The 25,187-nt window shown below is 37.8% G+C and overlaps 1 protein-coding gene across 1 annotated transcript in view; it reads right to left on the bottom strand.

Annotated features, from left to right (window-relative positions):
* The window catches only part of DMXL2 (Dmx like 2), a 251,856-nt gene that overhangs the window by 28,093 nt on the left and 198,576 nt on the right, over positions 1 to 25,187 (bottom strand). Inside the window, 5 exon segments of the mRNA XM_037833974.1 lie at positions 6,512 to 6,598; positions 6,600 to 6,691; positions 18,854 to 19,102; positions 22,366 to 22,496; positions 24,043 to 24,119. Of these exon segments, the coding sequence (XP_037689902.1) occupies positions 6,512 to 6,598; positions 6,600 to 6,691; positions 18,854 to 19,102; positions 22,366 to 22,496; positions 24,043 to 24,119 (636 nt within the window).

Below are 25,187 nucleotides of genomic sequence, written 5' to 3'. Positions count from 1 at the left end.
TCTATTCTGTTTGGGGTATGCTGCAATTCTTGGATCTGTAATTTTATGTCTTTCAAAAGAGATGGGAAATTTTCATTGATTATTTCCTCTATTATTGCTTCTGCCCCTTTTCCCTTCTCTTCTCCTTCTGGGACATCCATGACATGTACATTCATGAACTTCATGTTGTCATTCAGTTCCCTGAGATGTTGCTCATTATTTTTCCATTCTTTTCCCTATCTATTCTTTGGTGTGTAGGATTTCAGGTGTCTTGTTCTCCAGTTCCTGAGTATTTTCTTCTGCCTCTTGAGCTCTGCTGTTGTATGTCTTCATTGTGTTTTTCAACTCTTATGTTGTGCTTTTCATTTCCATAGATACTGCCAGTTGTTTTTTTAAACTTTTAATTTCTACCTTTTGTTTGCCCAGTGTTTTCTTTATATCTTCCATCTCTTTTGCCATATCTTCCCTAAACTCATTGACTTGGTTTTTGAATTGATTTAGCATATGTATTTGAAAATCTTTAATTGTTTCATTAAAGTAAAATATCTCAGCTGTATCTCAATTGTTCTTTTGACTGGGCCATATCTTTGTTTTTCCTAGTGTGATTTAGTTTTCTGTTATATAGGCATCTGGTTCCTTGATTACCTCAATCAGATCTTCTCAGGCCAGAAGGGGCCCAGCTCTCAGAAGGAGCCTATATTCAGTTTCAGGTTTCCCTGAGCGTGTGTCTTGGAAGATTGACAGACTTTCCTGTGAGGCCTCTAGCTGCTGTGCTTTTCCTAACCTGCCCAGCAGGTGGCGCCTGTCACTCCCCACTGGTGTAAAGAGGTGTGGTCCCTTTAATTCTCAGCTTAAGTTGTTTGTTTTAACTGTTTTCCCCTGGGCCCTGGGGTTTGAGTTCTGAAGGGAGGGCAGGCACTAGAGCTGGGCCCCACTTCCTTCCTCTTAGGGAAGATATACCCCCTAGGGAGTTATCTTCTGCACTTGAATTACTCCTTTGTCTCTCTGACTCTGTTAACTCCACCCATCTGGATCAGAGTGCTGTGAACTGAAAATGGTTGGGGCTTTCTCCATTGAGTCACTCATGTTGAGAGAGAGAAAAAGGGGGAAAAAGCCCCTTTTCAGAGCCAGTCCACAGCCCCCAGTTTCGCCCATCGGCCAGAGATAGCACCTGGTCTTCTGGGCTCCCTTTCCTGGGATGCAGGAATTTTCTGGCTTTCTAAGGTCAGCTGTCTCTAAAAGCCTCTGTATTTTTTTTTTAATTCAATTTTTTTTTTCCATCAGCCTCACCTCCTTTCCACTGGGAGCATCCTCAGGGTACTTTGCTGCTTGTCAGGGGTTTGTCTATGTTTGTAGCTTGTATTCAGCAGTCCACATTTGTTAATTAAAACCCCAGTTGGAGCTAGGTTGAGCTATATTTGCTTGCTCTGGGACTGCTGCTTTATTCCACAGCGAGGTCTTGCAGCTCAGCCTGCCAAGGGGGGAGGGGACTCCCAGCGCATTTCTACAGTTTTCACTTACAGCTTTTATGCTGTGATCTCAGCCATTCCACCCATTCCAGGTTGGTGTACGATGTGTGGACAGTCATGGTTGTCCCCCAGCAGTTGTTCCAGATTATTACTAGTTGTTCCTGGTTGTTTATTAGTTGCTCCAGGGGACTAACTAAATTCCACACCTCTCTATGCTGCCATTGCCCCTCCCCCCCGCCTCTCAGTTTTGAAGGAAAGTCTTGCTGGATATAAATTGTTTAATTTATTGAGATTTGTTTGTGACCCAACATATGGTCTATCCTGGAGAATGATCCATGTGCTCTCAAGAAGAATACGTATTCTGTTTTTGTTGGGTGCAGTGGTCTATATATGTATGTTAGGTCTAGTTGGTTTAGGGTATTATTCAAGTCCTACACTTTCTTATTGATCTTCTGACTAGATGTTGTATCCATTATTGAAAGTGGTGTGTTGAAGTTTCCTACTATTAATGTGGATCCATCAATTTCTCCCTTCAAATCTGTCAGTATATGTTTCATATATTTTGGGGCTCTGAATTTAGGAAAATGTATATTTATAATGTTATATCTTTCTGTTGAATTGTCCCCTTTACAAGTATCTAAAGACCATCTTTGACCCTTGTAACTGTTGTGACTTAGTTTATTTTATACGATATTAGTAAAGTCACCCTAGCTCTCTTTTACTTACTACTTGCATGGTATATTTTTTTCCAATCTTCCCCCCTCAACCTATCTGTATCTTTGATTTAAGGTTAATCTTTTGCAGATAGTATATAAGTTGGGTCATGCTTTTTTACCCCTTCTGCCAACCTCTGCCTTTGACTGGAGAGTTTAGTCTACATTTAAAGTCACTACTGATAGTATGGAACTTTGTTCTGCCATTTTGCTATTTAGCCTTTGTAAGTCTTATACCTTTTTTTCCCTTCACTTCCTTTAAAGCCTACTTTTACACTTATTTGCTTTCTTGTGTTGTACCATAATGAGTGCCTTCTCATTTCTATCTGGATATATTTTTTTTATCCCTTTTCCTTGTGGTTTCCATGGGGTTAAAATTTAACATCCTAAATATATAATAACTTAATTTCAATAGCATACACAAATAATTTTCTTATACACCGCCACATTTCATTTTTACTTCTTACCAATTATATCTTTGTACATTGTATGTCCAAAAACCTATATTTATCATTACTTCTAATGCATTTGTATTTTAGCATCTGTAAGAAGCACAAAGTAGCATTATACACCAAACAATACAATGCAATAATACTGGCATTTGTAACTACCCACATGGTTACCTTCACCACAGGTCTTTATTTCTTTATGCTGTTTTGAACCACTGTCTCATGTCCTTTCCTTTAAGTCTGAAGAACTTTTTTTAGCACTGCTTGTAGGGCAGCTCTAGTGGTGATGAACTCCCTCAGCTTTTATCTAAGAATGTTTTAATCTCTCCCACATTTTTGAAGAAGAGTCTCACCAGATGTAAAATTCTTGGCTGATACTTGTTTCCATTCAGCATTTTAAAGTATTTCAACCCACTGCCTTCTTGCCTCTATGGTTTCTGATGAGAAACTGGTCCTCAACCTAATGGGACTTCTTTGTATGTAACACATTACTTTTCTCTTGCAGCTTTCAGAACACTCGCTTTGTCCTTTGTATTTGGTAGTGTAATCAATATATAACAGGGTATATTTTTCCTCATGTTTATCGTGTTTGGTGTTCTCTGAGCTTCTTGGATGTGTATATTCATATCTTTTGCTAAGTTTGGGAAATTCTTTGTCATTATTTCTTTGACTATTCCTTCTACCATTTTCTCTCTTTCTTTTCCTGGGCCTCCCACAATGCAATTATTGTAGCACTTGATGATGTCTGTTCCAGTTTGCTAATGCTGCCATCATGTAAAATAACAGAAATGGATTGGCTTTTAAAAAGGAGGTTTATTTGGCTACAAATTTAGTTATGCAGTCATAAAGTGTCCAACTAGGGCATCAACAGGAAGATACCTTCACTGAAGAATGGCTGATGGTGTCCAGAAAACCTCTGATAGCTGGGAAGGCACATGGCAGGTGTGTGCTCTGGGGTTCTGGTTTCAAAATGGCTTTGTCCCAGGAAGTTTCTCTCTAAGCATCTGGGGATGTTCTCTACTTTCTCTCAGGAAAACTCTGGGCTAGCAAAAAGTCTACTTTCAATGGCTATCTTCAAAATGTCTCTCTCAGCTGCAGCACTGAGCTCCTTTTGTCTGAGCTCTTATAGGGCTCCAGTGATTTAATTAAGACCCACACTGAATGTGTGAGGTAACACCTCCATGGAAATAATCTAACCAAAGGTATTACCCACAGTTGGCTGAGTCACATCCCCACGGAAACAATCAAGAGGTCACACCCTAATCAGAAAGATTAGTAAATCTGCTGCCACAAGATTGCATTAAAGAATATGGCTTTTGGGGGAACATAAAATATCCATACTGGCACAGTGTCCCATGTCTCTCAGGTTATTTTTGCTTTTAATATTTCTTTTTTTTTCTGTTCCTCAGCCTGACTCATTTCAAGTCTTGTATTCAAGTTCACTGAGTCTTTCTTCTGCCAGCTCTAATATGCTCTTTAAATCCTCCTGGGCATTTTTAATTTCAGTTACTGTGATTTTCAACTCCAGTAGTTCCGTTTGGTTCCTTTATAAAATATCTCTTTCCTAAGTTTCTCATATTGCTCATTCATTGTGTTCCTGATATCCTTTAGTTTTTTTCTCTGTGCTTTCCTTCATTTCCCTGAACATTTTTAAGATCTTTTTTTTTAAAGGCTTTGTTTAGTATGTTCACAGTCTCATCTTCTTTGTTGGTGTTTTCTGTATTTTCATTCTCTTCCTTTGGTGGGCCATCATTTCCTGTTTCTTTGTCTTGTACTCTTTTGTTGCACACTGTATATTTTAATATTTTAAAATGTAAACTCTGAGATTTTTTTCCCCGGGATGTCTGTTTCTTGTTTTGTAAGCAGCTAGAGATAAGACAGATTTTCTTGAGCTTCATCTCTCTGTCAGGAAGGTCTGACCATTTACAGGAGTTTGGTTGTCCCCTCTGCTTCCCAGGAGACAGACTTCCCTCTCTCAGGTATCTTAAATTGGCAGGCCTTCATCCCAGTCAGTCCACCTCTATAGTTTTTGACACTCCTTTTGTTGCTCACACTGTTTTGCCTGGAGGGCAAATTCTTAGGAAAGTCCTGGAGAAAACTTTCCTAAGTTGGTCTTTCCCAGCCAATAAACGGCCAGGAAACCACAAAGTACATGCAGACCAGCTCTAATGTGCGCTGAGGATGGGATCAGAAAGGGTGCCAGAATGTTCTCTGATGGCTCCCTAAAGCTGAGCTTTCTAACTTCACCACAGCCCTGAGGAAGCGCTGTGTCTTTAAATTTACAGTTTTTTAACATAATTTATCAGTCTCTTCCTCCCACTCTTCCCTGGATGCTGTACAGTGTTCTTCTGGCCTCTGGGGTTCAAACAGTTGTTTCAGACAGTTCCTATCTGTTTAATAGTTGTTTTGGTGGAAGGACTGAGTCCTAGAGATCCCAACTCTGCCATCTTCCCTGGAAGTCTCTTTATATGTTTTTAATGGTGTGGGAAATTCCTTATCTTTAATGTTAATTGAGGAAAGCAAGATATAAAACTACATATGCTGATCCCAATGATATATTTTTATCCTTCTTCATATCTTTTTGCATTTTCCAAATTTCTGAACTACATTAATCAGGGGAAACATTTTTAAAAAGAAAAAAAAATTAAGTTGGCACATTACCATTTATAAATCTTAGTGTTGCTTCTTCACATTAATAATGTGATGGGTTTTCATAAGTGTCAAAAAAAACCTTTCCAGATTAGAAACATAAGGTAGGAAGAAATGCTCATGTATTTTTCAGAGTACTTTATTTATTCCCTGGTTAACTGGCTAAGTACAAAGAGAAACCTCCAAAGGGTCTTCCATGACCACCCTCAAGGAACCTATCTAAATAAAATTAAATGCAACTCAATCAACATTCTCAAGAAAAGCCAGAGTATTCCTGGAAGAATAAACTGGAATCCTCATGGAAGTGTATGCCTGGAAATGTGTACTCAAAATATGCCTAACCCAGTGGTTCTCAAACTTTAGCATAAGTCAGAATCACCTGGTGGTTTTGTTAAAACACCAATTGTTGGTCCCCACTCCCAGAGTTCTGATTCAGTAGATCTGAGGTGCAACCCAAGAATTTGCATTTCTCCCTAGTTCCCAGGTGATGCTGATGCTGCTAGTTTCCGGATCCCACTTTGAGACCCACTAGCCTGAGCAAAGTCTTTAGATAATGAAAACAAAGTTTCAAAACTCACCTTGAAAGACTTTTTAAAGAATCATCTTAGGCGGCCAAAACAGAGTGGGATCAGTGCCTCAAGAACTGTGCGATTTAATGAAAATTACAAAAAGGGGAGGAGGCATAATGGGAGATATATTCCCTTACTCACATGCACAGCAATGTGACAACAATATTCACACATACAAAGAGGGACACCTACCAAGAGAAGGAGGTTGATAAGCTCAAAAAAGCAAAATGAAGCTATAATGTATCTAGTCACCTGAGTATTCTGATCCCCAGAGAACTTGTCTCTGCTTTGGGGAAATAGAGATCTGTCATGAGTCCTCACCATGGTCTGATAAAACCCCCAAATGTCCACCCATCCCTTTTTCTTCTAATTCCATGCAGATCAAGGGATTGTCTGACAATCGGATGAGAGGTGCCTAGATGGTAGGTACAAGTGTTCCAGGCACTAGAAAAGGGTAACCCTGATTATAGGTTAATAAACTGACCTCTGGTTTATACATGTCCCATATGACTTTAATTTGTCTCATCAATCATCAAGTTTCAGAAGATCCCTATTCAGTTTTTGGATTTGAGAGAGTAAATGTCTAAACTACAGTGATTTGATCCAGAAACAGCCCCATACATAAGAGTTAGTAAAACAAACACACTTTTTAAATTAAAGCTTGTGTTTCTCAAACCCCTTACCTTGGCAACAAAATAATCCCACATACTAAGTTCGGGAGGAATAAATTTTTCTTTGTATGATGGTCTTTCTGCAGGCACTGGTGGGGGGGGTAGCATCTTTTACAGGCCTTCCAGGAACCAGCATTCGCATGTTAAATCGTCTACGGTGTTTATCTATATCTTCGGAAGGAACAGGAGGTGCTGAACAAAGACAAAAGAAAAAAAATAATTTATTTTCCATTATTAATACAAAGAGCTAACCTTTCTTATCATCCTACTCTTGCCATTTTTAGTCTAGACCAGATTACTTACATCTGTGCTTCTAAACTTTTCTAGTTACTGCATCAGTTTATCAGCAGCCATGGCAGAGATGCAGATGGGATAGAGCAGAAAAGGATATCTTGCCTTGAAGCAGCCTATGTGCTATACAGAAAAAAAGATTAAAGTCTTTGTACATGCAATGTATTAAATAAATGGTATATTCAAAAAGTATTAAAGAGCATGATTATTTCTGTCTATGTTGTTCAAGAAAGATTCATAGAATATGCAGGATGTAAAGAATGCATTAAAGGAAGGGTAGAAGCTCAACAGGAAAAGGGGAAGGGAAAACAGGAACAAATGACAAAAGGATGTTTGCGTAAATATGGAGTAAACTACTTTAGCTAGACAGGAATTAGAAAGGGGAGTAACAATGATAGCACAGTCTAGAGGCAGGCTAGGACCAGGCAGATGATAAGAAGCTAGGAGTTTATGCTATGAGCAATTCTCACTAAAGCTTCTGGAGCTAGTCACATGATAAGGTATGGTTTGATGAATTAGAGAGGAAGATGGGAGGGCATGAACTAGATGGTGGTGAAAAAACTGAGAGAAGGGCTTAAATATGAGGGATACTCTGGTGGTTTGAGGCCGCCTATACCCCAGAAAAATATGTTCTTAAATGTAATCCATTCCTGTGGGTGTAAACCCATTATAAGTAGGACCCTCTGATGAGGTTAGGGTGTGACCCAACTCATTCAGGATTGTCATGAATCTATTACTGGGGTCCTTTATAAATGGAATGAATACAGAGAGAAAGAGAAACCACAGGAACCCAGAAGAGAAGGGTGAGATCAAGAGATGCCACCATGTGCCTTGGAGCCATGTGACAGAGGAGCCAAGGACCAGCAGCCAGTTTTTGGGAAGAAAGCATTGCCTTAATGATTTGGACATCTTCCTGGCCTCAGATTGTAAGCTAATAAATTCCCATTGTTTAAGCCAACCAATCATGGTACCTGCTTAAAGCAGCCTAGGAAATGAAAACAGATTTATAAAGGAAGTAACTATCAAAAGGATTCAGGAACTAATTGGTTATGGGAGGATCAGAAAGTAGTCAACCTGCTCCTCTCTTAAATCTCTCCATCACAGAAAATGAAAATTCTGTCTCAACTCCTCTCTTTTTCTCATACCCCATACACAATTCATCAGCAGATCCCATCATTCTACCCTCAAATTATATCCATTATATCATTCTGTTCATGACTACCACACTAGTCTAAACCATCATCATTTTTTTATTGAGGTGAAATTTACATAACATAAATTAACCATTTTTAAGTGTACAATTCAGTTGCATTCAGTACATTCATAGTGTTGTGCAACCACCACCTCTATCTAGTTCCAAAACATTTTCGTCACCCCAAATGAAACCCTACACCCATTAAGCAGTCACTTCTCATTCTCCCTTCACCTCAGCCTTGGCAACCACCAATTTGTTTTCTATCTCTACGGATTAATGTATTCTAGATATTTTTTATAATGGAACCATTCAATATGTGACCTTTAATGTATGGACTCTTTCACTCAGCATAATGTTTTTGAAGCTCATTCACATTGTGGTATGTATTAGTACTTCATAATTTTTTATGGCTAATATTCCACCGTATGGATACATATTTTGTTTTGTCCATTCATTTATTGGGTAAACCACTGTTATCTTTAAAGTGGATTATCATAATAGCCTCTCACCTGGTAACCCTACTTTTATTCTCATTACAGTCTATTCTCCACATAGCAACTAGAGAGGTTTTTGAAAAGATAAATCAGATTATGTCACTCCTATGCTTAAAACCCTCCAGTAAGGACAGTGTGATGGTTCCACAAGAAGCTAAGTATGTGGGTGCCATAAGGTCCTGCAACCTCATTATAAGGTATGTACTTGGAAGATCTGAGAGCAGAGACATGAATGGACATTTGCACACTGGTGATTATGGAGGAAGTATTCATGATTTGCAGTGGGTGGAGATGGCCTAAGGGTATATCAACTGGGGAACAGAATGGTGAACTGTGGTATGTGCATACAATGGAATACTGAGCAACTGTGAAAAGGACTGAAGCTGTGAGACACTCAACGCAAGGAGGTGAATGGATCCTGTGGATAGCATTTTGACTGAAGTATGCCAGAAACAAAGGCAGACATTATAATGCCTCACCAATATGGACTAACTACAATGCGTAAATGCAGAATTGAATCTTAGAGTACAGCTTATCAGGGGAACACTCATTGCAATGGTCCCTAGACTGTAAGCTCTTACAGCCGTCACATCTATTCCTGAATTGTTAATGGCTATCTCCAAATTCTGAGATGCTGATCCCTTTGTGTATGACCTGATCAGTCTCTGGAACTTTGGGTATCTGTGTGACACCTGGGGCTTCAGAGCTAGCGCTCGGCAGATATGAATGTCAGTATTAGCACATACAGCAACTGTTTAAAAAGCTGGAAAAGAGTCTAGACTTCAATTAGAGATATGAATAAGCAGATCTGGTCACGACTAGGGCAAGTCATGCCAAAGGGTAAAAGACAACACTGATTATATTTTAAAACTTCAACTTCCATGTGAGACCAAGGGAAGAGATGGTTATCTGGAGCAGGATCTATATTTTCTGTAGTACACTAAACAATGTAACTTGTACAGTCAGCTTGTTCAAACTCCATGATTACATGGAAGTTTGAACAGGAAGTAAAATTTGTAGGTTTGCACAGGTTAGTGTGAAATAGCGTCACATCCCAGAGTAATTCAGGCAGAGAATAAAAATATATATTCAGGGCCCCCCTGAGGAGCTAGGGGAAAATGCAGAAGCATTAGACTTCCTCACTTGGGTTGTTGCTGATGTTCTCATAAACATTGAGGACTGACGGTTTGGTATGCTGAGCCCTCTAAATTGGGGCTTGCCCTCATGAGGCTCCTTGCTGCAAAGAAGAGGCTAAACTTGCTTATAATTGTACCTAAGAGTCTCCCCCTGAGTGTCTCTCTGTTACTCAGACATGGTCCTCTCTTTCTAGTTAAGCCAACTCAGCAGGTGAACTCACTGCCCTCCCCAGTTCATGGGACCTGACTCCCAGGGATGTAAATCTCCCTGGCAATGCAGGATAAGACTCCCTGGACCTGGCTTTGTGGGATTGAGAACATCTTCTTGACCAAAAGAGAAACAAAATAGTTTCAATGGCTGAGAGATTTCAAGTGGAGTCAAGAGGTCACTCTGGTGGACATTCTTATGCACTATATAGATATCTCTTTCTAGGTTTTAGTGAATTGGAATAGCTAGAAGTAAATACCTGAAACTATTTAACTCCAACCCAGTGGCCTTGACTCTTGAAGATGATTGTATAACTATGTAGTTTACAAGGGGTGACAGTGTTGATGGTGAAACCTTTGTGGATCACACTCGCTTCACCCAGTGTGTGAATGGATGAGTAGAAAAATGGGGACAGGGACTAAATGAAGATTGGGGTGGGACGGGGGGGGGGTTATTTGGGTGTTCTTTTTTACTTTTGCTTTTTATTCTTATTTTTATTCCATCTGGTGTAAAGAAAATGTTCAAAAAATGGATTTGGGTGATGAAGGCACAATTATATGATAATACTGTGAACAGTTGATTGTACACCATGGATGATTATGAATATACCTCAATAAAACTGAATTTAAAATAAAAAAAACCCCAGTAGCTTCCTGTATTTCTTTAGAACATTTAAAGTCTTTACCAGGACCCATGAGACACTAAATGGCTTTGATCTCTGCTACTTCTTTAACCTCATCCTTACCACACTCTCCTGATCATGCCATTCTTTCTTGTAGTTCCTGGGTAATGGCAAACTCAGTTCCAGCTCAGGACCTCTGCACTCATTGCTTCATCCTCCTGGAATGCTCTGGCCCCAGGTACATGCATAGCACGACTCCTGATTTACCTAGGGCTAAGCTCAAATGCTAACTCATCAGAAAAAGCTCTGAGTACCATAATCAAACTGGTCCTATCTCCCCATCACTCTCCACTTACTCTGTTTTATTTGTATCATAGTTCTTATCACCTGAAATATTATTTATGTGTTAATATGTCTATTGTGTGTCGACTTCCACTAGAGTAAACTTCATGAGGATAAGGGATTTGTTTTGTTCACTTCCATATCCCCAAAGCTTAGAACACTGCTGACATATAGTAGGTACTGAATGAATGAATGCAAACATGAAAGTTTAAAGCATGAATGACTTGATGAATGGAATTAGCACAAATACAAAATAGAAAAATCAGGATGAGAAAGAAGTGAATTGGGGGGAAACTTCAAGTTTAAAGTGGACTACAGCTAAGCTGGAAGATAAAGATTAAATCATTCATATATAACGAAAGTGGGAACAATGAGAGCTGGTGCAATCACTTCCCTTACTTTGACTTACAGAGGAACTTATTCACTTAATTCAACCTTGGGCAGTAAGGACACAGGTAAGAAAATGTGTCATTTAAACTCAGCACCAAGATGGAAACCTTTCCTGTGGCATCAGTCTATAACTCACCATATCTCCCATATTAAAAAATAGGATGAAAAATATATTCTGGTCCATAAAGGAACGGAAGGTAAAAAACAAAACAGAAAATGGAATCAAGAAACCATGTGAGACCCTAACCAAGATGACTCCATCCACTCAAAGAAGCTTTGAACAACCAGCAAGAACTGGCAGAAACGTCTTTCTCAAGGCTCCAAAAAAAGAAAAACAACAGTTAAAGGATTGCAGTAATAGGGCAAGGACCAAATCAAGAAAAAGGCCACTAAAAAGCAGTAGGATCTTGTGGCACCCTGGCTAGCCCCTCCTCCATCTCCTCACCAGCATGGTGCAAAGCCAGCCTGCCCTTTCAGTGTGGATCCCTGGTCCCAATTCCAGAGGGAGCAGAATAACCCTCATGCAAATACTGGGAGAATGTATATATAGCCCAATTTGTCTGGTGGTGACCCGAGGGGCTCGATGTCCCAGAACTTGCCCTATGTGCAGAAGGGAGCTCACTGAGCTCTCCTGCAGGACACTATCGGAGAGCAGTCAAGTGGCTGCCTGGGGCAAAGGATTGCTAGCTACAGGACATACAGTGCAGTGCCTGGACCATGAGAAAAGTTTCCTAGGGAAGACATTCATTTTTGTGCAAATGCAGGAATTCCTAGGGCTACATGTGCATGCCCAAAACAAGAGGCCTGTACAGAAAAGGATCAGGAAGGCCCCTACACTTTGGCCTGGAGAAATTCTCCAAATTAATTACATAGATAAGCCCTGAAGGAGAGTACTATCACAGTCAATCGGAAAAGATTGGGAAAGGTATTTTCTTTGTTAGCTCCTGACACTCAAGGAAAGCTCTGTCAAAATACTAGGTGAGTGTGTGAATATATCTCAAAAAAATTACATTAAAAAATAATAGGTGGATGGGAGAACCAGTTCCAGCTATGCACCAGCCGGATAAGGTCTGCTAAATCAACAGGGACCGTGCATTTGGTGAAACCGGGAGTCTGCATTCTGAAATGAGTGAGTGAGCCAGCTGAAAGTCCCACGGCTGCACTGCGGTGTGGGGAAACCATGGGTTGGTGTTTGGAGACGGACTAGTTCTTTTTAAAAAAAAAAAAAAAAAACCAGGAGCAGCTGTGGTTATGACGGTGAGAACCACGCAGTGAAGCACGGCAGGAGCGGGCTGGGCCAAGTCTCGGTGTCTGGCATGGAGGATAGCCTGCTGCTGATTGACCCAGGGCCAGGGGGGCAGAGGGGAGCCAAAAAGAGAAAGAAACCACGCCCCTTGCAGCCATCTTCCCGGCGGGCTGGAGACACTCCTGCCCGGGCCAGAGGTATAGCCCAGAGCTGGGCCAAGGGTCCCATTGTGACAGGGAGTGATTCCCGAAGCACCGCGCACACGCCACAATATCGGCCGTGGACTTTAGTGCACCCACAGCTAATTGTCCCGGGGCTGGGAAGGCGGAGCTGTGAGAAAAGGGGGAAATTAACATGCTCCATTCAACCATCTTTAAAGCTGGCTGGGAACGCTCCTACATGGCCCGGCAGCCCAGGGCTTCCCTGGAGGCTGGAGCACTTATGATGTGGCACAACCTTCCCTCAGCAGAGGTCCTGGAAGAGCAGAGCTGAGAAGGGGGGCCTGCTCAGAAATCCCAGGGACCCTATGCCAAAACCAAGGACTTGTGGGTCAGTGGCAGAGACAATCTGTGGTAAGACTGAAATGAAAGCTTAGACTCTTGCAACAGCCTTAAATCTCTGGGAACAGCTGGGAGGTTTGACTATTAAAGCTGCCCTGCCCCCCTAACCACCCAGACACACACCCCACATTCAAGGCGGACAGCACGAACAACACACCCAAACTTAGTGCACCAATTGAACCCCACAAGAATCAGATCCCCACACATCACAAAGACAAGGTTGGGGAGAACTGACTTGAGGGGCACAGGTGATTCCGTGGACGCCATCTGCTGGTTAGTTAGAGAAAGTGTACACCACCAAGCTATAGATCTGACAAATTAGAGATCGGTATTCTTTATATCCTGAAAAAAACTTGTAAGTAAAGCAAATGGCAAGAGGCCAAAAACAACAAAAAATCTTAAAGCATATGATAAAATCAGACGATATGGAGAACCCAAACCCAAACACCGAAATCAGAAGATCAGAAGAGACACGGTACTTGGCGCAATTAATCAAAGAACTATAGACAAACAACCAGAGCATGGCACAGGATATAAAGGACATAAAGAAGACTCTAGAAGAGCATAAAGAAGAAATTGCAAGAGTAAATAAACAGAAGATCTTATGGAAATAAAAGAAACTGTTGGCCAAATTAAAAAGACTCTGGATACTCATAATACAAGATTAGAGGAAGGTGAACAAAGACTCAGTGTCCTTGAGGACCACAGAACAGAAAATAAAAGAACAAAAGAAAGAATGGAGGAAAAAGTCAAACAAATTGAAATGGATCTCAGGGATACGACAGATAAAATAAAACGTCCAAATTTAAGACTCATTGATGTCCCAGAAGGGGAAGAGAAGGGTAAAGGTCTAGAAAGAGTATTCAAAGAAATTGTTGGGGAAAACTTCCCAAACCTTCTACACAAATTTAAATACACAAAGCATAAATGTCCAGCAAACTCCAAAATAGAATAAATACAAATAAACCCACTTCAAGACATATTCTGATCAGACTGTCAAATACTGAAGAAAAGGAGCAAGTTCTGAAAGCAGTAAGAGAAAAGCAATTCACCACATACAAAGGAAACAACATAAGACTAAGTAGTGACTACTCAGCGCCCACCATGGAGGCGAGAAGGCAGTGGCATGACATATTTAAAACTCTGAGAGAGAAAAATTTCCAACCAAGAATACTTTATCCAGCAAAACTCTCCTTCAAATTTGAGGGAGAGCTTAAATTTTTCACAGACAAACAAATGCTGAGAGATTTTGCTAGTAAAAGAGCTTCCCTACTTCAGACACTAAAGGGAGCCCTACCAATAGAGAAACAAAGAAAGGAGAGATACAGAGAAATTTAACAGACATATATAGAACATTACATCCCAAATCACCAGGACACACATTCTTCTTTAGTGATCACGGATCTTTCTCCAGAATAGACCAAAGGCTGGGACATAAAACAAGCCTCAATAAACTAAAAAAAAAAAAAAAAAAAAAAAAAATTGAATTGAATTGATTCAAAGCACATTCCCTGACCACAATGGAATACAAATAGAAGCCAATAACCATCAGAGACTTAGAAAATTTGCAAACACCTGGAGGTTAAAATGAGGGGGAGAAAAGAAAGAATGGGGAAAAAAATTGAAACATTTGAAAACATTCCCAGATAATCAAAAGCTGAGGGACTTCATCACCAGTAGATCAGTCCTATGAGAAAGGCTAAAGGGAACTGAGCAGGCTGAAAGGAAGGGACACTAAACAATTGACTGAAACCACATGAAGAAATAAAGATTTCCAGTAAAGATCACATGGTAAATATAAATACCAATATTACTGTATTTTTGATTTGTAACTCCACTATTTACTTCCTACGGAGCTAAAATACATAAACTGTAATGACAAATCAGTGGTTTTGGACTCAATGTAAAATACATAATTTTTGACAAGAACTACATAAAGGTGGGGGAATGGAGGAGTATAGGAACATGGTTTATGTGTCCTATTGAAATTAAGTTGGTATCAAAGACAAACAAGATTGTTATAGATTTAAAAGGTTAAATTTATGCCCCACAGTAAACACAAAGAAAGTATCAGGGAATATGACCATAGACATGAACAGTGGAGTATAGGTTACGAGAAGCGGGGGAAGGGGCAATGGGGAGTTAAGAAATGAGTGTAGGGTTTCTGTTTGGGGAGAAGGGAAATTTCTAGTAATGGATGGTGGGAAGGTGATAGCATTGCAACATTCTAAATGTGATTAATCCCACTAATTGAATGCTAGGGAGGGGTTGGAATGGGAAGATTTAGGCTGTATATATGTTTCCACAAGCAGAAAATAAAAGAGAAAAAGACAGTCTAAATAGATAATGACAATTAAATGCCAAAGATGATCCTGGATGGGATCTGAGGATGGAGGACAGGAGGCTCAAAGGGACACAGTTGGGACATAAGAAAAAAAAAAAGGAAATACAGACTATAAGCTTTGTATCAATGTTGAATTTCTTGAACTTCTTAGCTGCGCTTAATGGAATCGCATAAAAGACTGTTCTTGTTCACGGGAATTGCATATGTGAATTATAGTGTTTGTTCAAGGATGTGTGCAGCCTGCTCTCATATGTTCAGAAGACAGAGCAATAGATAATGGATGATAGATAGGGAGAGAGGGAGGGAGGGAGGGAAAGGAAGAAATGGTGGTGTGACAGAATGTTAAAGCTGGTGGATCGGGGTATCGGGGGAGTGGGGTTGGGGTATGCTGGAGTTCTGTGTATGGGTTTTGTATTGTTTTTGCAACTGTTCCTGTAAGTTTGAATTTATTTCAAAATAAAATTAAAAAAATAAAATAAAATAATAGCTGGAATACAAGCTTAAGGAACAGATACCTCAAAGTCTAAATTTCAGCGATAACAGACTAAAATACTGAAATGTCTAGGTTTCAACAAAAGATTATGAAACATAAAAAGAAACAGGAAGTGATGGCCCAGGTAAAGGAGAAGATTAAAGCATTAGAATCCATCAACGAGGAGGATCAGACTTAGGACACTACAGATAAAGACTTTTAAAAATGGTCCTAAATATGCTCAAAGAGCTAAAGAAAAACATGGACAAAGAACTTAAGAAAATCAGGAAAACAATAGATGAACACAAAGAGAATATCAGTAGAGAGATGGAAATTATGAAAAGGAACCAAACAGAGCTGAAGACCATAGTAACAGAAATTTAAAATTCCCTACAGGGGTTCAACAACAGATTGCAGCTGGCATACGGAATCAATGAACTTGAAGATATGACAATCAAATCATCCAGTCTAAGGAACAGAAAGAGGAAAGAATGAAGAAAAGTGAATAGAGCCAGAGGAACCAGGCATATCAATAAATGCACTGTGTGAGCCCTAGAAGAAGAAAGAGAAAAAGAGGCAGAGAGAATATTCAAAGAAATAATGGATGAAAACTTCCCAAATTTAACAAAAGACACAAATACACACATCCAAAATGCTCAACAAACTCCAAACAGGACAAACCCAAATAGACTCACACTGCACCATATTATAACAAACTGTCAAATGCCAAAGATAGAGGGAATTCTGAAAGCTGCAAGAGAGAAGCAACATATTACCTACAAGAGAACCGCAATAAGACTAAATGCCGATTTCTCATCAGAAACTAGGGAGGTAAAAAGGCAGTGGGAAGACATTTAAAGGGCTGATAGCAAAAAATTGCCAACCAAGATAGCAAAACTATCTTTCAGGTATGAGTCAGTCAAGGCTCGGTTATGAGGAACTTTAAATCTCACACAGACAAGTCTGACTGTTATTTACTAGAAATGGGAAGTCAGTGATGATTTGGAGAAGGGATGTGATGGGAGCAGTGTGTGGCTTTCAGAGGACTCATCTTGAGGCAGCGTGCAGGATGACTCAAGTTCACGAGATCTTGCTTGGAGTGAAGGTGATCAATTAAGAGGCTTTTTCAGTCCTCTCAGTACAAGGTAACATTGGCCTCGCTCCGGAAGGTAGAAGTGGGAACATAAGGAAATTAATACTACAAGAAAAGATATGGAGGAATTAGAGACTGTATATGTGGAACAAGAAAGAAAGACTTAAAAAAGACTCTGGAATTTTAAGCTGGAATGACAGAAACAACATGCCTCCATTGAGGAAGGACCAGTGTACGAGGCATGATAATAAATTCAATTTTAAACATTTAAAAAAAAAAGTACCTTTCAAAAATGAGGGAAGAACTAAAAAATTCCCAGATAAACAAAAGCTGAGGAACTTCATCACTAAGAGACCAGCTCTACAAGAAGTGCTAAAGAGTTTTACGGGTTGAAAGGAAAGGGCACTAGACAATTGACTAAAGTCGCATGAAGAAATAAAGATCTCTATTAAAGAGAATGACATGGGTAAATATAAATACCAGAACCAATATATTTTTTATTTGTAACTCCACTTTTTCCTTCCTACAGGTTCTAAAAGGTAAATGCATAAAATGTAATGATAAATCAATGGTTTTATAAATAAATAGGTAATTTGTGACAAGAACTTTATAGAGGTGAGGGGAGAGAGGATTATAGGAGCCTAGTTTATGTATGGTATTGAAGTTAAGTTGGTATCAAAGCAAACAAGATTTTTACAGATCTGCGGTGTTAAATTTAAGCCCCACAGTAACCACAAAGAAAATCAGAAAATATGCACTCAGAGACAGAAAGTAGAGTTCAGTTTACCAGGGGAGGGGGGCAGGGGAATGGAAGTTAATGCAAAATGAGTGTAGGGTTTCTGTTTGGTGTGAAAAGAAAGCTCCAGTAATGGATGGTAGTGAGGGTACTGCAACATTGTGAATGTGATTGATCCTACTGAGCTTGAGAGGGGTTGCAAAAAATGGGAAGATTTATGTTGTATATGTTTCCACAATTAAAAAAAAAAGGAAAAAGAAACTAAAAAGATAATTACAATTAAATGCAATACATAACACTAGGATGGCATGTAAGAATAGAGAAGAAAACTCTCAAAAGGACATTTTTGGGACAAAAGAAAAAATTGGAATATAGAATGTAAGTTTTATATCAACATTGAATTTCTTGAACTTGATAACTGTACTGAAGGTGATTACATAAGTGACTTTCCTTGTTTGCAGAAAATGTACATGGAAGTATTATTTGTTCAAGGAATATGATATGTGCAACCATTTCTCAAATATTCAGAAGATAGATGAATGGATGGATAGGTGGATGGATGGGGGAATGGATGCAGGGATGGAAGGAAGGAATGAAGGAAGGAAAGGAGGAAGGAAGGAAGGGAGGAAGGAAGGAAGAAAGAAAAAGATAATAAAGGTGGCAAAATGTTAAAATTGGGAGATCTGGGTATGGGGGGTGGAGGTGTGTTGGAGTTCTCTGTATGGAGTATGTGTTATTTTTGAAATTGTCCTGTAAGTTTGAAATTATTTCAAAATAAAAAGTTTTTTTTTAAAAATCCAATATAATTTTTTAAAAAAAGAAACCATGTGAAATAGCTACCTTGAAAATGATCATAAACGTCATCTGAAGTAAACTGCTGGTATGTTCTGTAAAGATTTTGAAGATTTAGTCTCATCTTCTTTCTTTAATTAAGAACTTTCTTTTCCCCATGACTTCATCCATTAACACTGTCTCTTCACTTACCTTTATTTTTCCTTTATTTCTCTCTTACTCTTCCTCAAACATGTTCAAATTGATTACTAGTATATTTTTTATTCTGGTATGGATTTAGTTATTTACTATCCTTACAATAACAATTATACGTCAAACACCACAGATTTTCAAAATAGAAATTCTCAAAACATTAAAAAATGTCATTTACTTTAACAATGGAAATCATTTGTATTTGCATAATAATTTATTACTGATATCAAACTTATCTCACCTGATATATTTTCTGATTGTCTTCGAGGTTTCACAACAAGTTTCACACCCCCTCCAAAAACAGCAGCCCACATTCTATTATTTAATGGGTGGGCTGCAAGTCGAAACAATTCATTGGAGGAATTTGTGGCAAGAGCATGTATTAATAAACTTAAGTAAACAGCAACAACAGCTTCGCACAACAAAATGTTCAATTTTGGTTGATCTTCATCTTGAGCCGAACTCAAGAGATTAATAAGTGAGCTCACACCTGAAAGGGTAAATAATATCACAAGGATATCAGTACAAACACTGGAAAAAAAATCCAAATTTGCAATTTTACCAAAATATATGTAACTATATTTTGCGAAACATGTATTTCCATAATTTAAGCAACAAAATAATGACAGAAATAGATCACAACCTATAGCATAACATTAGAATTCATTAGTCTACCATGATATAATAAAAGAGTTTATAAATAAATGAAAAGGAGTGAAGGGAAAGCTCTTCCTGACAGTAAAATTTCAACTAATAAGTAGAGGGAATTACAGAATTAGTACCACCCAGGCAGAAATCAATGGATGTTAAAATTAGTGGGTAAAAGCATGATATTTTACGTAGCCTCAAACTATCTCCTGAAAAGATACTTATTAAATTACAAAGGAAAAAATAATAACTTTACCAAGGAGAAACTTGGAAGATACCACCTGTGCCAGTTTGTGTATATTATGTCCCCCAGAAAAAGCCATATTCTTTAATGCATTCTTGTGGAGGTATTAGTGTAGATTGGGTTGGAACCTATTGGTTCAGTGTCCATGGAGATGTGACCCACCTAACTGTAGGTGACAACTCTGATTGGATAATTTCCATGGAGGCACAGCCCTGCCCATTCAGCATGGGCCTTGTTTAGTTTACTGGAGCACTATATAAGCTCAGACAGAAGGCGCTCATAGCTAACTATAGTTGAGACAGACATTTTGAGGACAGCTGTTGGAAGCTGATGCAGACATTTTGGAGAATGCCATTTTGAAACATAACCTGGAAGCAAGCAGATGCCAGCCATGTGCCTCCCCAGCTAAGAGAGGTTTTCCGGATGCCAATGGCCTTTCTCCAGTGAAGGTACCCTTTGTCGATGGACACTTTAAGGTCTTAAGACTGTAACTGTGTAACCAAATAAACCCCCTTTTATAAAAGCCAATCTATTTCTGGTGTTTTGCATTCTGGCAGCATTAGCAAACTAGAACACCACCTTACCAAGTAATCAAAGTTAACAGTACCATTAATGGGGCCAACTGACACCTAGTGCCTCTTGATATTTTGCAACGAGAAGGGCAAAACATCTCTTTTGTGATATTCTTGCCAAAAACACAACTGAATCTAATATTAAGAAAACATCAGAAAAACCCAAATTGAGGGGCATTCTAAAAATAGCTGGCTAGTACTCTTCAAAAATGTCAAAGTCATACATCCCAAAGTAATTTGGGCAGAGAATAAAAATATATATGCAGAATGCCCTGAGGAGCTGGGGAAAAATGTGTGAGTGTTGGATTTCCTCACCTGGGTTGTTGCTGATGTTCTCACATACATTGAGGACTGACAGTTTGGTATGCTGAACCCTATATGTTGGGGTTTGCCCTATGAAGCTTGTTACTGCAAAGGAGAGGCTAAACCTGCTTATAATTGTACCTAAGAGTCTCCTCTGAGTACCTCTTTGTTGCTCAGATGTTGCCCTCTGTCTCTAGCTAACCAAAAGGCAGGTGAACTCACTGCCCTCCCCACTACGTGGGACCTGACTCCCAGGGGTATAAATTTCCCTGGCAAAGCAGGATGTGACTTCCGAGGATGAATCTGGACCCAATATTGTGGGATTGAGAACATCTTCTTTACCAAAAGGAGGATGTGAAATGAAACGAAATGAAGTTTCAGTGGCTGAGAGATTCTAACTGGAGTCAAGAGGTCACTCTGGTGGGCACTCTTACACACTATATACATAACCCTTTTTACATTTTAATGTATTGGAATAGCTAGAAGTAAATACCTGAAACTATCAAACTACAACCCAGTAGCCTTGACTCTTGAAGACGATTGTATAACAATGTAGCTTACAAGGGGTGACAGTGTGTTGTGAAAGCCTAGTGGATCACACTTCCTTTATCCAGTATATGGATGGATGAGTAGAAAAATGGGGACAAAAATTAAATGAAAAATAGGGTGAAGTGGGGATGATTTGGGTGTTCTTTTATTTTTTATTCTTATTTTTACTTTTTCTGGTATATGGAAAATGTTCAAAAAATAGACTAGGGTGATGAATGCACAACTATGTGAACAGCTGATTGTATACCACAGACGACTGTATGATATGTGAATACATCTCAATAAAGCTGAATTTAAAAAAAATGTCAAGGTCATGAAAGACAAAGAAAGAATGAGGAATTACTCCATATTAGAAGAGACTAAAGAAGCACTACAACTAAATGTTACATGGACCAGAAAAAGGACATTACTGGGACAAGTGATGGAACTGAATGTCTGTAGATTATATAGTATTATTTTATTAATATTAAAATGTTAAATTTGAAAACTGGGCTGTGGTTATGTAAGAAAATGTTTATTTTTAGGAAATACACACTAAAGTATTTAGATGTAAAGGGACATTATGTCACAACTTACTCCCCAACTTGTTTTCAGAAAAAAATTACATACATCCACCTTATACATACATAGTAAGTGAGTGAGAAAGAGGGAAGGAATGAATGATACAGCAAGTATGGTAAAATGTTAACCTTCGGGAAATCTGGGTGAAAGGCATACAAAAATTCTTTGTACTATTTTTGCAACTTTTTTGTAAGTCTGAATTATTTCAAAATAAGTTAAAAAAAGATATATTTCTAGCAAAATCAATTTTAGTTACACATTTGAAATCCTTTCTGCAGCCATTATTGGCAAACTTCATTAAGATTTAAACTTTTAGCTCAGAGTTATAAAGCAATTAGAAGAAAAATGAACTGACATGGCAGAGCAGGAAAAGGTATTAAGGAGCATGGAGAAGATTTGAAATACGTGATGTAGAAAACAAGAAAGATAGCTAACTAGAGAATGAGAGGGATGGCAGAGAGCATGGCTTATGTGCCATAAATAGTCACATCCTAATATATAAAGTTACACTCTTGGAATAATTGTGTTTTCTCTCAGTCTGTGATAGCTCTCTTTAAGACTCTAATTCAGAATTTCTAAGGATAGGAAGATGATGTGCCCACCCATAAAAAGGATGTTAAGGCCTTCCTTTTTAATGCTGGTCAACACAGCTGGTTTTTGAAGACTTAGCTTTCTGAGTCTTCAGACAAGATTAGCATTCTTAAGAATTCATATTCCATAGCAGAAGACATCATCAAAACAAACAAACAAAAATCCTCCAAGTCTGCAAAGAGCAACTTTCAGGACATTAGTAGTTTTTTAAAAAAGGAATTGCCAAATAGAAGGTAAAATTTTTTAAAAAAATTAAAACAAATAAACAAACACTTAAATTCTCACCAGGCCATTGAGCTGGAGATGAATTTGGTGTTGCATGTTCCTCAATGCTTTCCGTCCTTAGTCTTCGACGATCACTTAAAAGAAGTCCTTGATAAGCCATTCCTGTAAACTGATTTCCTTCTATTTGACTACTAAAACAAATAGGTTCAGTTATTTATTGTCCTAACAGAAGTAATAAACAACTACACTTTCTACATATCTTTTATTTTACGTGATAATAATAAAAATGTTCTTAAAACTGAATTCGTTGTTCCAGCAAGAATTTATTTTAGAAAGTTCCTGAACTAAGTTTGAGAGTTTTTAAAAACAAAATGCCAAGATGATATAACTTTTACTATGTTTGCCACGTTTAGTCTTTTAAAATCTTTTCCAAATACCACTTAATACTTTAAAATCTTTTCAGTTTTGTACACACACCCCTTTATTATTTATAAAAAGCCTGAGATGAGACTACTGTTGGCACTAGCACATATTAGATGGAAGTTTCAGAATATTGTTTTTTTGCATTTTTAGCTCTGCAAAGTTGCACAAACTTAACCCTAAGTAAAACTGACAAGTCCTTCAGAGAATCATAATTTAGAAATAAATAATTCTATAACCTAATGTCTCTAAATATTCATTTCCCTCTCAATAATGGCTACCTTTTTTGGAGCCTGGGAAACCACAAAAGGTGAAAGTAAAGATAACTTGCTGAGAATCTATCAAGGCCTAAGGGAAAACACATTAAATATATATATATTTGATTCTCAACTGGCACTTTTTAAATCAGTGACTGATATCAAACAGCAAGTTGCCTTTGGTCATTAAGATGACCACAGTTGATAGAATCAACTTTGTTTTTTCTTTATTCACATTTTCAAATCTTTAGAATTTTTTAGACATAGCCTAATTAGGTTAAAATCAGAGTACAGGCCATTTTGAGAGAATTAATTCTTCAAGCAATATCAAATATTCCCACAATATTTAACAATAGGCTGTTAAATTTATAAGAAAAAAAATCTATACATGTTTAATACAGATTTAATGTGAATCTACTTATATTATAAACTTTTCATCTATTAATATAATACATTTAAATCTGGGTCATCTTTCCAAGTGACTCTTAGTACTTACATGCCCCTAGTCATTAAAAGGCAAAATGTACACCTGATAAAAGCAATTTTACATTTTAGAAAAACCCAAACCATCATTTTTAACTGACGTCACTCTTCTGAAGACTCTTATAAAATAATTCAATTTTAGGAATGTACTTTTTCAGTTTTTGAAAGTATTTCCTCTTTCAGCTGAAAACCAGTTAAATATATAGAAGCTAATCCAATGCTAAAAGAAATAATTCTTAAGAAGAAAAAATTAGAAAATTTAATATTATACATTATTTTGGATAGTGAACTCCTCTTTTCTTGAGGACAAAAAAGAGAGAGATGATGTTAATTTCCATTTACTATTTGTCATTTTCTGTATTTCTCTGTTGTTACTAGGTAAAACAATTAAACTAAACAAATAATTATTTTATTTCTGATTGTCTCTCATCTATTAAAGTATACATTTTTGTCCTATTTGGGGATTTTTCAGCCACTAAGAAATAGAACTTTAATATAACTCCAAAACAGTTTGATATTTTTGCTGGATTAATACTATTTGGGGAAGTTCATTTTATTTTATTTTATTTTATTTTACCTGTAGCTATGACTGTCACATAATGCTTGGTAAATTGATGCAGAAAGAGATGCTGCTAGTGAATGAAGTGTGTGCACCTAAAACCAAAACAGCCAGAATTACAATTTGTACTAACATTTTTATACAACCATATCTTAAACTTAGAAAATATCCAGGAAACTAGCAATATCATAAATAAAACTGGATCCTATTGAGACTACTAACTGTTTTAAAACTTCTAAAATGACACTCACCTTTATATACATGCCTGCAACAAAGCTGACTGATTCAGACATACCTGTCCTCGCCTACTCAAGATGAGGTTAAGCAGTAATATTTCAAAAATAGCAGGACCAAAATAAGTATAGAATTTCCAGAGCTTTTATTTAAGCTTGCCTTAGGAAATGCCTCTTGATGAAAATACTCGATTATATCAATAAGAATTAATTAAATCTGTTTAGTAAAATATATCAATCACTGTGTAAAACGGCTGATTTTCCATTAAGCAAGTAATTTGCTTGACACTCATGAGTAGGACACAATCTTAGAATTTTAAATTTAGAAAGTTTAAGAATTATCCATAGGTTATAAAAACTACATCCTAAAACACCATATTGAATCAACATTTTTAGAATAAGAAAAGTTTAAAATTTGAAGACACCTTAGAAGTAGTTTCATACTCTTTGAAAGCCTTATCCAAATTACTCTTTGAAAGCCACATTTCTAGGAACTGGAGAGATATATTTAGAAAAAAAAAAAAAAAATATATATATATATATATATATATATATATATAAATTCTAATTCACAAAATATATATATAATGACTTTCTACATGTTCTCATTCATTTAACAAATAATTTAAGTGATCTCTGCTAAAATGACGATATAAATTAATTGATGCTATAAGACTGGAGTCTCTAATAAATTAATGTGACCAGTAAATCTTGAGAATTTCAGAAGAACTTACTACCAGAGCTTGAATACATCTTTCATCAAACAAACGAAATAAACAGTAAAAATGTTGGGGAACTGAGATGACATTAGCTAGTGGTAAGCAATGGCTAGAGCAATGGCTAGCCCAGTGGAGATCCAATCAATTCCCCAGATCCTGACAAGCAGTAATGCATCAGTTTTTAAGTTTTCAGTGCAGGGTATAAGGTTTA

This window comes from Choloepus didactylus, chromosome 4, assembly GCF_015220235.1.
Source record: "Choloepus didactylus isolate mChoDid1 chromosome 4, mChoDid1.pri, whole genome shotgun sequence".
Lineage (NCBI taxonomy): Eukaryota > Metazoa > Chordata > Mammalia > Pilosa > Megalonychidae > Choloepus > Choloepus didactylus.
This window is presented reverse-complemented; position numbering and strand designations above follow the sequence as displayed.